General features: G+C 44.3%; 1 protein-coding gene across 5 annotated transcripts in view; it reads left to right on the forward strand.

The window, feature by feature from the left end:
• Positions 1–12,414, forward strand: part of FGFR2 (fibroblast growth factor receptor 2) — a 175,635-nt gene that overhangs the window by 129,609 nt on the left and 33,612 nt on the right. For 3 of the 5 annotated variants that reach the window (XM_068258017.1, XM_068258019.1, XM_068258021.1), the window contains one exon: positions 2,875–3,022. In XM_068258017.1, coding sequence (XP_068114118.1) covers positions 2,875–3,022 — 148 coding nt within the window. Of the gene's footprint in view, positions 1–2,874; positions 3,023–4,834; positions 4,980–12,414 lie in introns of all 5 variants that reach the window. The other 2 variants (XM_068258018.1, XM_068258020.1) reach the window with 1 other exon arrangement.

A 12,414-nucleotide genomic window follows, 5' to 3' on the forward strand; every position in this document is an offset into this window, starting at 1 on the left:
TCCATTTCCACATCCGAGAGCTTGGGCTCTGAGTCTATAGGTGCCATCTTAGAATCACGCGGTTCTCCGTGGGATGCTTTCGGCAGCTGTTTCTCCTTATTCGCTCTAGTAAGATACCTGTCCATGGTGGGGTAGTCCGCGGTGTCGGACATAGTCTTCTGGCTGCTATTCCCATCCTCTGTGATCGGGGAGATTAGTTAGGAGGAGATCTGCAGTGGAGCTCACCGCTTATGCCACCATTCCTCTCAGCGCCGGAACCAGAAGTCTGCATCCTCTATTGCTATGCCATCCAGGTGTAACTTGTAACTCTTATCAATCAAGTACAAGTAACCCGAGTCCTTTCAAACCATGCAGGGTGCACTGAAATATAATGCAGCGCAGGGTGCAAAATGCTCCAGTTGTTGGATGTTCTCATTATCACCACCACTTCTGTATACATAGCTGCTGAAAGCTGTATTCATCTAATGGTTCCCTTCCTGATACAATTAATGGGTTTGATTTTGATGAATAGAACGTGAAGGATAACAATGCTTAGTCCTGTATTGTCTTGTGCAAAGAATCCAGGACAAACGAAGTGAGAAGAATATGGAGGCTGCCATATTTATTTCCTTAAAAATACCAGTTGCCTGGCAGCCCTGCTGATCTATTTGGCTGCAGTAGTGTCTGAATAACACCAGAAACAAGCATGCTGCTAATCTTGTCAGATCTGACAATAATGTCAGAAACGTCTGATCTGCTGCATGCTTGTTCCGGGTCTATGACTAAAAGTATTAGAGGCAGAGGATCAGCAGGGCTGCCAGGCGACTTGTATTGCTTAAAAGGAAATGTATATGACAGCCTCCATATCCCTCTTGCTTCAGTTGTCCTTTAAAGAGACTCAGAGATGAGTTTTACTACAGTTTTTAGATTACTTACCGGGGGCTTCCTCCAGCCCCATAAGCATGGATGTGTCCCTCGAAGTCGTCCTCAGCACCGCCATTCGGCCGCAATCTTCCCCGGTAAGTGGGTTCAGTGACGTCAGCGGCGGACCTTCTGTGCAAACGCAGAAGCAGGGCTGGCCCTAGACTATTTGCCGCCTGAGGCAAAAAAAAAATTTCCGCCGCCACCCCCCCCCCGGTGGGGGGCGCGCTCTGGGGGGCCACCGAGCTGGAGGGGTAGCTGGCAGGACGGGGGTATTGGGCCTAGCGGCGGGGAGGGGGTCATACCCCCCCCTCCCTCGCCTGGGTCCCCCGTGCTCCGCTCCCCTCCAGCCTTAAATACAAGCAGTTGTGTGTAAGACGCACGGGCGGGGAGGACTCACCTCTTCCCAGCGTGCGCTCCACTGACATCACTTCCTGCAACGCTGCAGGAAGTGACGTCAGTGGAGCGCACGCTTGGAACGAGGAAGAGGTGAGTCCTACCCGCCCGTGCCTCTTACACATAGCGGCTGCTTGTATTTAAGGCTGGAGGGGAGCGGAGCACGGGGGACCCAGGCGAGGGAGGGGGGGTCCGACCCCCCTCCCCGCCGATAGGCCCAATACCCCCGTCCTGCCAGCTACCCCTCCAGCTCGGCGGCCGGCTCCCCGCACCCACGGACGGGCGGGTGCCGCCCCTGGAATTTTGCCGCCTGAGGCAAAAGTTTCACCCCGCCTCATGAGCGGGCCGGCCCTGCGCAGAAGGTCCGCCACTGACGTCACTCTGACTGAGCTGCTTACCAGGAGATGACTGTGGGAGAACGGCGGTGCTGAGGAGGACGGCGAGGGACACATCCATGCTTATGGGGCTGGAGGAAGCCCCGGGTAAGTAAATAACTGCAGTGAGACACATCTCTGAGTCTCTTTAAGGTGCCCATGCATCATTACTTGATTTTTGGCAGAGATGAATGTTATGTGACCACCCAATCATAATTATGATCGATTTCTAGCCAAAATCAATTGAAACAATCCAGCATGCTGGAAGGATATTGCTCGAGAGGCCTCAGTCGGGTGGCTTTGACCGACTCATCCCCCCATTTGTAGTGTTTACCCCCGGGCACAGGGTGAGTGTAGGAGCAACGCTTAAGAACGCCTGTCTGCCACCGAACGCCTCCTGTGCTATGAGGTCAGGTACAGTACGTGCCGTTGGGTCAGGTGCCCCCGGTGGCGATAGAGAGAAGACATGGGAGACTAAAAGGTGTACCAGTGGACAGGTGAGCTTAAGCCCCACTTCCACATTCACCACGGGTCTGGATTGTACACATAATATGGGAGAGACCACCAAGCGGAGGTGGCTGCTCGTGCTGAAATCTATTGTAAATCTGTGTGTAGTACACTTGCAGCCATTGATCCCTCCCTGATCTGATTCGATCAGAGAGGGATCTATCTGATCGTCGAATCTGCTGACCATCTGCCAATGTATGGGCACCATTAGCCTGTTAAAGCGGACCTGAACTCTTGCACACGAGAGAAGGAGAACTCTTAGAAATCCATCCTGTGTACACTCTGCATGTGTTTATAGATAACAGACTGTCTAATTCTTCCATCTCAGAAAGTAATGAACTAGTGTAATTTGAGCTCTTAGCTGTCTGCAGAGTTGTGAGCTAATTTGTAAACACAGGAGGTTACCCCTTTCTGTGCTCCCAGCTAACCAGAAAGGAACTACACTGCAGCAACTCTAAAGGAGCTCTATAAGCTGTAACAAGGAAATGTTTTTCTGTAAAGGTCATTAGGCTGTTGCTTATATTTTACAGCAGAGAGGAAGTTCTGAGTTCAGGTCCACTTTTAAATGGAAGCTAGTGGGTTACTATACTTTCTATGGTCCTCTTATAATTTTGGGCAAAGCCATGTATTGTGAGTTTTACTCTGATCAGGTAGCGGTTCTGTATGTTAATTCCATGTGTTGCCTGCCTGTTTTTAGCACTCTGGAATAAACAGTTCTAGTGCTGAGGTGCTGAACCTGCACAATGTGACAGAAGCTGACGCTGGGGAGTATATATGTACCGTCTCCAATTACATTGGAGAGGCCAACAAATCAGCCTGGCTCACAGTGGTGAAAAGAGAACCAGGTAACGTCTCCTCACGCCGTGCACGGCCTGAAGATGGGCTCTTGGTGCTTTTGGCGAAGGTGGCGTTGGATGCACAATCTGGGTTTGGTGTTTAGCTGCACTTTTGTGTGGCCATGGAAAACTATGCACAAGAATGGAGGATTTCACTTAATTTGTACTGATTTAGATTTTTCCCCTGTTCGCATTTGATTACATTTTTTCTGTTGTTTTGAATTTGAGTGTTAGGCATATTTTAGTGTGCTCTACTACATTTAAGTTGTAGTCCTCCTACAGCCACCTGCCATTATACAATAGGTGGAGATTTTATGGAAACATGACAAGCTTATGGACTGCACCATGAGCCGACACTAATTGGGGCTGTGGGTACGAGTGACCCACTGAGCTGGGAGGACCTACAGACAAGACCAAATAATATCTACACTGACATTGTGCAGTCAACAATATCCATTCCAAGGGCATAGCTACAAATCATGGGGCCCCCAGCAAAACATTAATGGGGACCCCCATATTCACACCCTTTCCCTTGCCTACCCTTAGTGACCCTCACAGTCTGGAGCTCCATCTTGCAAGGGTCATAAAACAAGTGTGGCCATCATCCTCTTCACACCCAAAACAAGTGTAACCACAGAAACACCTGACCTGAAGGATGGACCTCTTTATTAGAGGAAGCAAGAAGTTTTGAATCGGGAGAATCCCATTTTTTAGCTAACGTAGAAGAAAAAGAGGGAGCGTTCAGCTAATAAGTCTTCTTCAGACTCAAATGGTGTCATCCTGATTCAAGACTCCGAGGCTAACACAGTACAATACTCTACTGCTACTACTTTATTGGAAGAAGGGAGGTTAGTAGTTGGGGCCTCCTCACAGCTCTGCCATACCCTCCACACCCCCCCCCCCCCAGCATGTTTGCAGGGGTTGCTCCCCTGTAGTTACGGCCCTGATCGGTTCTTTCTGATATTTTTCTTTGAATAGTGTAATTGTCACCCAATCAGTCTCCTTCAAAATCTTGGTCAAACAGCAACCCACCATATTTGATTTTATAGCCAATCACGGTTGTATTCTCCAGCCACAGGATTTCTGCCCCTCCTCGTCCTCTTTAGATAAGCTTCTCTTCTACTCTTCCATAGCTAAGACCATTTATTCTCACCCAAGCTACTTCTGGGGAGTAGTGGTGAAGGTAGACCTCTCTTTTTTTGCATATTAGTACATTAATGCAGAGTCTGGGAATGTTGGGGTGCTAATTTGGCCTAGCATTGCCAAAACCCTCTGATTATTGGTGTGGCCACTTATAGTCAGTGTGGACTGGTATGTTAGACTGCCTTCAAGACACCTTTGACTCTCCTACTAAGAAATTTTCATCTACTAAATTACATGCACCAGTTTAGGAAAATATGTAAGTCCAGCTTATGGTTCAGGCAACAAGAAACATTGGCAATTAGTCCAGGGCCATTTATGTATGTTTTATCATAATATTCTTTATTATTATTAACCTGTACCAAGAAGTGAAATCCCCCATTGTGTGTTTTATTATTTTCCATGTGGTGATTGCATGCTTTAATGGTGGTGAATCTTGGTGAAGGGCCATGTTCATTAATCTGCATACTGCATTTCCATGATGATCTCTTGGTGAATCTTTTTTGGTGTTTGGGATCTTTTTGGAGAAGGTCTCTGTGGAACGCCAGGGAGAGCCTCTGAGGTCTGAAAGCCTTTCTGAGGACTGAGACATCTCCTGAACCCATTCCACAAGCGTCCTTTTCTCATCTGGTGTTGCTTTTTCTCTCCTCTTTTTTTTTTTTTGCCTCCCCTCTCCTCCAGGCTGCCGGTGTAAATATTACAGATGAAGAGATAGAAGTCTTGTATGTCAAAAATGTTTCTTTTGAGGATGCTGGGGAATATACTTGTATAGCTGGAAATTCCATTGGGATTTCTCAACATTCTGCCTGGTTGACGGTTCTGCCAGGTATTTTGATCCTGCTATGGGTCTCAGTCTACTTGTCAGTAATACTGTTGGGGTCAACGATAGACACTTTGCTCCAGATGTCCAGGGTCCATCTCAACCTTACACTAATGCACAATATGGGCACCAACATCTCTCCTGAATCCAAGGGATGGTTTGTTGAAGGCGAGGCTAATCTGTTAACACTGTGGGATATAATGTGCTGTACTAAGACAAAAATAAGCTACAAGCAAGCCTTGCCAATCCTCAGGAGCAGTGTTCACTGTTTACCCCAGCATTTACTTTCCAAATTCCCCGATTGCATAGCATGCGTTTTCTTGGTGCAATCTGAGGAAGATGTTTTACTTCCGTTTTGATGTACCCCTTTGGCCTGAAGGAATAAGAGGAAAAAAAAACAGCAAAGGGTTTACATCATTCTGGAAAAAAAACATCACTTTATTTGATTGAAGGTCTTTTCTGTCCATTTCTCCAATCTCTTTAAATCCTTCCAATCATTTTTCTTCTCTTTTTCTGCTGCTGTTATGGTTCAGTGGACCTACAGCTTCTTGCAGTAGAAAAGGTAATAATGTTCCTCTCTCTAGAGAATTTTTGGTTATATTCTGCTCAAATGTTTCATATGTGTGTTTACTGTTTGTATGTAGTGAATGTTGAATGTGTGAAGGTATTTTTTTTGTTTTCCATTTGATGTAATAAGTCATTCCAATGAAAACTGAGTGTAGGAACAGTTTCTTAGTCTATGCGAGATTAAAAATAGATCTCAATACTTGTTTGTGTTCCTCACAATCGTCATTGTGTGATCTCAGCAACACTCAGCTAAACTAAGCTGTAGGAGTGAAATAAATCCTCTCCAGTTCCCCAGGATCCCCTCCTCCCCAAAAATGTTTTCCTGTTTCCAAAGCCCTCTTTGCTAGTTAATAAGTATGCATACACTTTGAATAATTAAGAGTGATGGGGAGTAAAGAGTCATGTTAGGCTCATACACATGGGGTACGGCTGTCGCTGCAACCACGTGGCCTGCGTGTGTTGCGGCGACAGGCCGCCCATGTGTATGACACGCGCGCCCCGAACCGTCGCTACTCAGAGCTGTCGCCAGGCGATTGACTTGTTCAATCGATGGCAACAGCTGTCGCCGCAACTATCGCTAGTCCGCGTGTATGCGGACTAGCAACAGGAGACCCAATGCAAGTGAATGGAGCATCCGGCTGGGGGATGCTCCATTCACAGACAGCTTCCGCCGCGTCTCTGCCTTTCTGGCGAGACCTGTAGATAGCTGTCGCTCCCTGGTCTCTTGTAGCCATGCAACGGGGGACAATTGTGCCCCATGTGTATGTAGCTTAACAAGAGATTACATTTGAAGTGAAGATAGATGACTTGTTTTGCTTTATTTATAGGCTGTGCAAGAAGAAATTTGGGTCAGGCAGGAGCAGTGGGGACATTAATATGGCAATATAAGATATTTCAGGATTCCGTATGACTAGAATTCCAGCCTGGTTACATGGAAAGCAATGCTGACTCATTACTGGTCTTGTACGATCGGTATTTTTGCATTGTTTGTTTCATTGCACAATTGCATCTTAACATCTATGCAAACTTCAAACTTAAAAACAAAAACCTTTATTTTAAATAAAGCTTGTTGGCTCTCATAACTGAACAGTTGCTTTTGAGTCTATGTAAGGCTACCACTATTGTTCTTCAGTCAGGTTTACAATCTAATATCTCTTTCAAGCTGGCTATACACTGTACATTTTTTTTGGGCCAATTAGACATTCTATTAGACAAAATGTGTAGTTTAGGGCTAGGCGTCAGGAAGGGGTGTTTTAGGGTTAGGTGTCTAGAAGGTGAGGCATCAGGAAAGGGGGGGGCCTTAGGTTGAGGCATCTGGAAGGGAGAGTTTAGGGTGAGGCGTCAGGAGGGGTGATTTAGGGTGAGGCATCGGGCGGGGTAGGATTAGATGTCAGGAAGGGGGTGTTTTAGGGTGAGGCGTCAGGAAAGGTGGTTTAGGGTTAGGTGTCAGTAAGGGTGGTTTAGGGTAAGGCGTCAGGAAGGGTGGGTTTAAAGGGAACCTTAACTGAGAGGGATATGGATGTTTCATTTTAAACAGTACCAGTTGCCTGGCAGATCTAATGATCTCTTTGGCTGCAATAGTGGCTGAATCACACAGCTGAAACAAGCATGCAGCTAATCCAGTCTGACCTCAGTCAGTGCACCTGATCTGCATGCTTGTTGAGGGGCTGTGGCTAAAAGTATTAGAGTAACAGGCTCAGTAGGAGAGTCAGGCAACTGGTATTATTTTAAATTTAAAGGAAAAAGCCATATCCTTTTCAGTTTAGGTTCCCTTTAAGGTTAGGCATCGGAAGGTTGTGTGTGAGAATAGGGTTTGGTTTAGTTGTAGCAAACACATAATTAATATCTACCAATGTTTTACGATCATCATTACCACACTGTAAATAATTTTGTTTTCATTTGGTGCCTAAATCACAATGGTAATTATCGTTTAAACTTCTATCAGCTTCACTTGACGCCTATTTTTCCTTGTGTCTCTATTTCATGCACACCCCTGTAACAAGCACAGTAGCAGACTACACTGTAGCCTGAAATAAATGACTTGCAAACTAAAACTTCATAAATGCAGTAAAAATTCCCTTAGCATAGTTGTGCATCTTGTGTTACACAAGCCTGAGAAATGATACCATTCTCCCTTTACTCATGCATACTAGTTAAATCATCCAGTTATTTAGCTGCCAACTTTCTTCCTATAGCTAAACTTTAGGCTGATGTCAAATGAGGTCAGTGCCGCGGTGAGTCATTGCCTTGTGCTGCCCACTGTTGGGCATTATCACCTGCCAGTACTAGCAATGCATGATTGCACTGTACTCACATACAACCATCACTCAGTGTCCTGGTTCCAGGATGCGGAGGTCAGGTGTTCGCGTTGTGTATGCACAGCTATTGGTCTGCAAATTGCTTTAGTGTAGGGATGGGTAACTCTGGAAAGCCTTGCTAGACATAACCAGCGGAAGAGGTCAACAGTATGCAGTTATTTAAAGTGACACTAAAGCGGAAAAAAAAGTATGATATAACGAATTGTATGTGTAGTACAGATAATGAATAGAACATTAATAGCAAAGAAAAGTCTCATTTTTATTTTCAGTTATATAGCTTTTTTTTTTTGTAGAACATTGCATCATATTGTCATATTTGTCATTACAAACCACACTTTGTATTTTGAAACTATGAAACAGAGCAGAGCTAATGGCCATTTGAACTTCCCTGCAGTAAAACATTATCTGAAGCTGCCTCTGACTGTTTCTTTGACGTACAAGTGCTTCAGGAAATAGGACTGTCTCCAACCCAAGTTGGGTCCATGAGCTCAGAGACGATCTTTTGCATAAATAACTGAAGTTTAACTCTTCCTGTACTGGAAACAATGAGACTCTTGTCTTTGCTACTCATGTTCTGTTTCTTAGCTGTACTACACCTACAATTCATTATCTCCTAAGTTTATATTCAATTCAGATTCCCCCTAACCAGTTGTACCGTTCCAGGGTGTCAGTATGCTCATCCCCCTCTGCTGAGTTCCCAGGCTGTAGCAAGCCACAGACATAAACATAAAGCTATTTTGTATTCTGGAAAGTAATCTGCTTTTGGAGAATACGCATTGTTCACAAAAATGTTAGCCTATTATTATAAGATAAAACCTTTTAATGCTGTAATAACTTCAACCAGCTACGAACATTAACTAGCTGGCATTCTATTTGTGCATAACCTGTAATTAGTACTTTTTTTCATAAGAAAAGTTGTGACTTGTGTCTGCCACATTACTGTATGGCTCACAACTTTCCCAGCCAAGCATGTAATACAATTGCCTATTTGGGCCGAACAGATACGACAGATCACTCGTGTTCCTACTTGAATCCCCAATACGGGTTGTTTCAAGTGTCTGGTTTTCTGGAGTAAGAGGGATACTTAAAGAAAACCTGAACTAAAAATTAAAAGACAAAATAAACATACACAAGTCATACTTACCTCCTGCGTAGTCTTCTCCTCAATCTATTTTTCCTCTCCTGCGTCCTGTTTGTCCACTGTGATCAATGGAATTATCCGTCCTCCATTTTGAAAATGGCTATTACCCCATAACAGCTTCCTGGTCAGCACACAGTTAAACTGTAACATCGCCCACTTGAGCCATAGGGAAACATGGACACATCAGTTCTCCTCTCAGCTGTAACTGACAGCAACTGATATATATAACTGACAGCAACTGATATATTTCAGTTCTGACAAAATGTTGTCAGAACTAGAAACGATCACTGTAAGAAGAAAATGGTGAGCTTCTGAGAGGAACTGATGGCAAGGTAACTATGTAATGTTCATTTGAAGTTACCTCATGTGTTTATTTTAAATAATTTTACTCAGTACAGGTTTTCTTTAAGTATCCTAAATTTTACCCTTGCATTAAACTGTCACACACACACACACACACACACACACACACACACACACACACACACACACACACACACACACACACACACACACACACACACACACACTCTTCCAGTAGCCATTACTAACCTCTGCTCTGCCCTCCCTCTTCATAGGAAGCAGCAGATTTGGGCGCATGAGACAAGTGGACAAAGAGGGCGCCCCATTCACTCCCATTATAAATATAGTTTAATGGGCGCCGAACAGGGAAAAAAGGGCACCGGAGATTATTAAGATTTTACAAACGGCGCCCGGAGATTTTTAATGTTTTATAACTGTGTTTGTGATGATTTAGGTTTAGAAAATGAGCCTGTGACGAATAATGTTTATAAAAATACTAAACCTATTTATCCTATTTCATTAAAACATTATTTAACATTTTAACCCTTACTGTTTGTAAAACATTATTATTCACAAAATAAAGCAATCAGTACGTAACGTAAATTGCAATATATTTTTTGCAATCACTATTTGTAAAACATTTCTAAAACATTATCCACCCAGTCTTAGGTTTAGGCTCCCCCAGGGGAGTCTTGGGTTTAGGCAGCCTCAGGGGGGTCTTGGGTTTAAGCACCACTAGGGGGAGTCTTGGGTTTAGGCAGCCTCAGGGGGGTCTTGGGTTTAGGCACCCCCAGGGGGGTCTTAGGTTTAGGCACCACTAGGGGGGTCTTAGGGTTAGGCACCCTCAGGGGATTCTTAGGTTTAGGCACCACCAGGGGGGTCTTAGGTTTAGGCACCACCAGGGGGGTCTTAGGTTTAGGCACCACTAGGGGGGGTCTTAGGGTTAGGCACCCTCAGGGGGGTCTTAGGTTTAGGCACCACCAGGGGGTCTAGGGGTTAGGGATAGGTACAGGGAGGGTTCTGTGTGAGAGTAGGGTTAGGTATAGTTTTAGTAGAATTTTAATAATACTAATCAACAGTTATTATGAATGTACTTATATTAATATCATTGTTATAAACAATATTTTCACATTTTATTATAATAATAAACGATAAATCAAGATTATTCATAACAATATATAATTATAATGTTTAAACAAATACTGTTTTTTTAACAAACGTAATTATAAGTTTCAGTTTAGAAACAGGGAAGATTAACGTTTTAAGAATTGCCGATTTCATACACATTATTTAATGATTTATAAGTTCTTAAAACACTATTTGTAAACGAAATTCTACACAATATTTTTATAAACGATAATACTGCTTATCGTTTACACCACGCGCCCTTTTTTCCCGACGCCCTTTTTTGATGTACACCTCTTCATAGTCCTAATTAGAACCTTGTGCCTAACCAACTGTATGTCCTTGACACTTTCCTAACACTGACCTAAACCTTTCACATACCGAATGTGTAATCGGAACCTAAACTCGTTACGTGATCCCTACCCTAACTGCTAAATTCTCACTCCTTGATATAAACCTACGTCACACCGCACTGCTGTAAAAGTGCCATTGCAATATCATTAGCAATTATATTTTCTGACATAACAGCCCGCTATGGGCGTAGCCTACTCTGATAGGTTAGGCATTATTTGAAAGGTGAGGGTAAAGGATACCAAAACTGAAAGACTATGTATACCAGGCAACTGGCATTGTTCAAAAGGAAAAAAATATGGCGGCCTCCTGTATTCCTCTCATTTCAGGTGTCCTTTAAAGGAGAACTGTAGTGAGAAGTATATAGAGGCTGCCATATTGATTTCATTTTAAGCAATACCAGTTACTTGGCAGCCCTGCTGAGCTATCTGCCTGCAGAATCACACCAGAAACAAGCATGCAGCTAATCTTGTCAGATCTGACAAAAATGTCAGAAATGCCTGATCTACTGCATGCTTGTTCAGGGTCTAGGGCAAAACGTATTAGAGGCAGAGGATCAGCAGGATAGCCAGGCAACTGGTATTGCTTATAAGGAATCCAATATGGCAGCCTCTATATACCTCTCACTACAGTTCTCCTTTAAGAAAGATTTGATCCCACTTCTGGCCACCTTAAAGTATCTTTCAGACGGAGGACGGAACTGCGTGCTTGCCAAGCAGTTCAGTTTCTCGTCATCCTCCCGTCAGTGCAATTTAAAATCAGCCAAATTGCAGTGGGTGTAACACCACCTGTCAAGCGCTGACATGCGGTGGTGTTACTGGGCGGCAGAGAAATGCGACATGTCAAGTCTGAGCGCTCAGATCTGACTCCATAGGGGACCGCCTGTCTAGTGCAGGTACAAAGCGCTAACAAGCACCCTGCCTGTGCAGGAGAGCAGCTGAAAGGTGGTGAATTCCCTGCTTGTCCGCTGCCCGTGTGAAAGGGGTCTAAATGTTTTGGGTTAACAATTCAAAAACAAAAAAAACCTTTGTAATGTGTTTTTCTCCCGTAGAACCCACAGCGTAGTCGGAAAGTATTAGGGGCATATAATCTGCACAACCTCTAGGAAAATGGCGCTCTTTTTTTTTTTCAAAATGAGATCAAATAAGGGAACCTGCATATTTCTTTCACTACAGGTTCACTTTAACACCCTGACCAATAAGTTGGAAAGTCTCCCATTCTGTTTTGCCTGACCAGACGGTGAATCCATAACCCCCATGTGTTTCTGCACCCCTTTCTATATCAACATTCAAACCTATATACTGAAGAAAGATTGAATTGTAGAAGATTACTACACATGCTTCATCACTATCATTGTGAAATTAGTGTAACACAGCTGTGGCGTAACTACAATTCATGGGAGCCCCAATGAAACTTTGAGGGGGCCTCCCATGTCCCCACCCCTTCCCTTGCCTCCCCTTGCTGCCCGTCACAGCCCTGGCGCCTATCTCACAAGGGTCATAAAACAAGTGGCCATCATGACCTTCACAACCATCACAAGTGTAGCCACAAAAGCACCTGATCTGCAGTATAGTCCCCTGTATCGGAGGAAGGGATGGTTGTTTGATGGGACACTGGAGAGCTCTGGGCCCCCCTG

This window comes from Hyperolius riggenbachi, chromosome 10 (genome assembly GCF_040937935.1).
Source record: "Hyperolius riggenbachi isolate aHypRig1 chromosome 10, aHypRig1.pri, whole genome shotgun sequence".
In the NCBI taxonomy this organism is placed as follows: Eukaryota; Metazoa; Chordata; class Amphibia; order Anura; family Hyperoliidae; genus Hyperolius; species Hyperolius riggenbachi.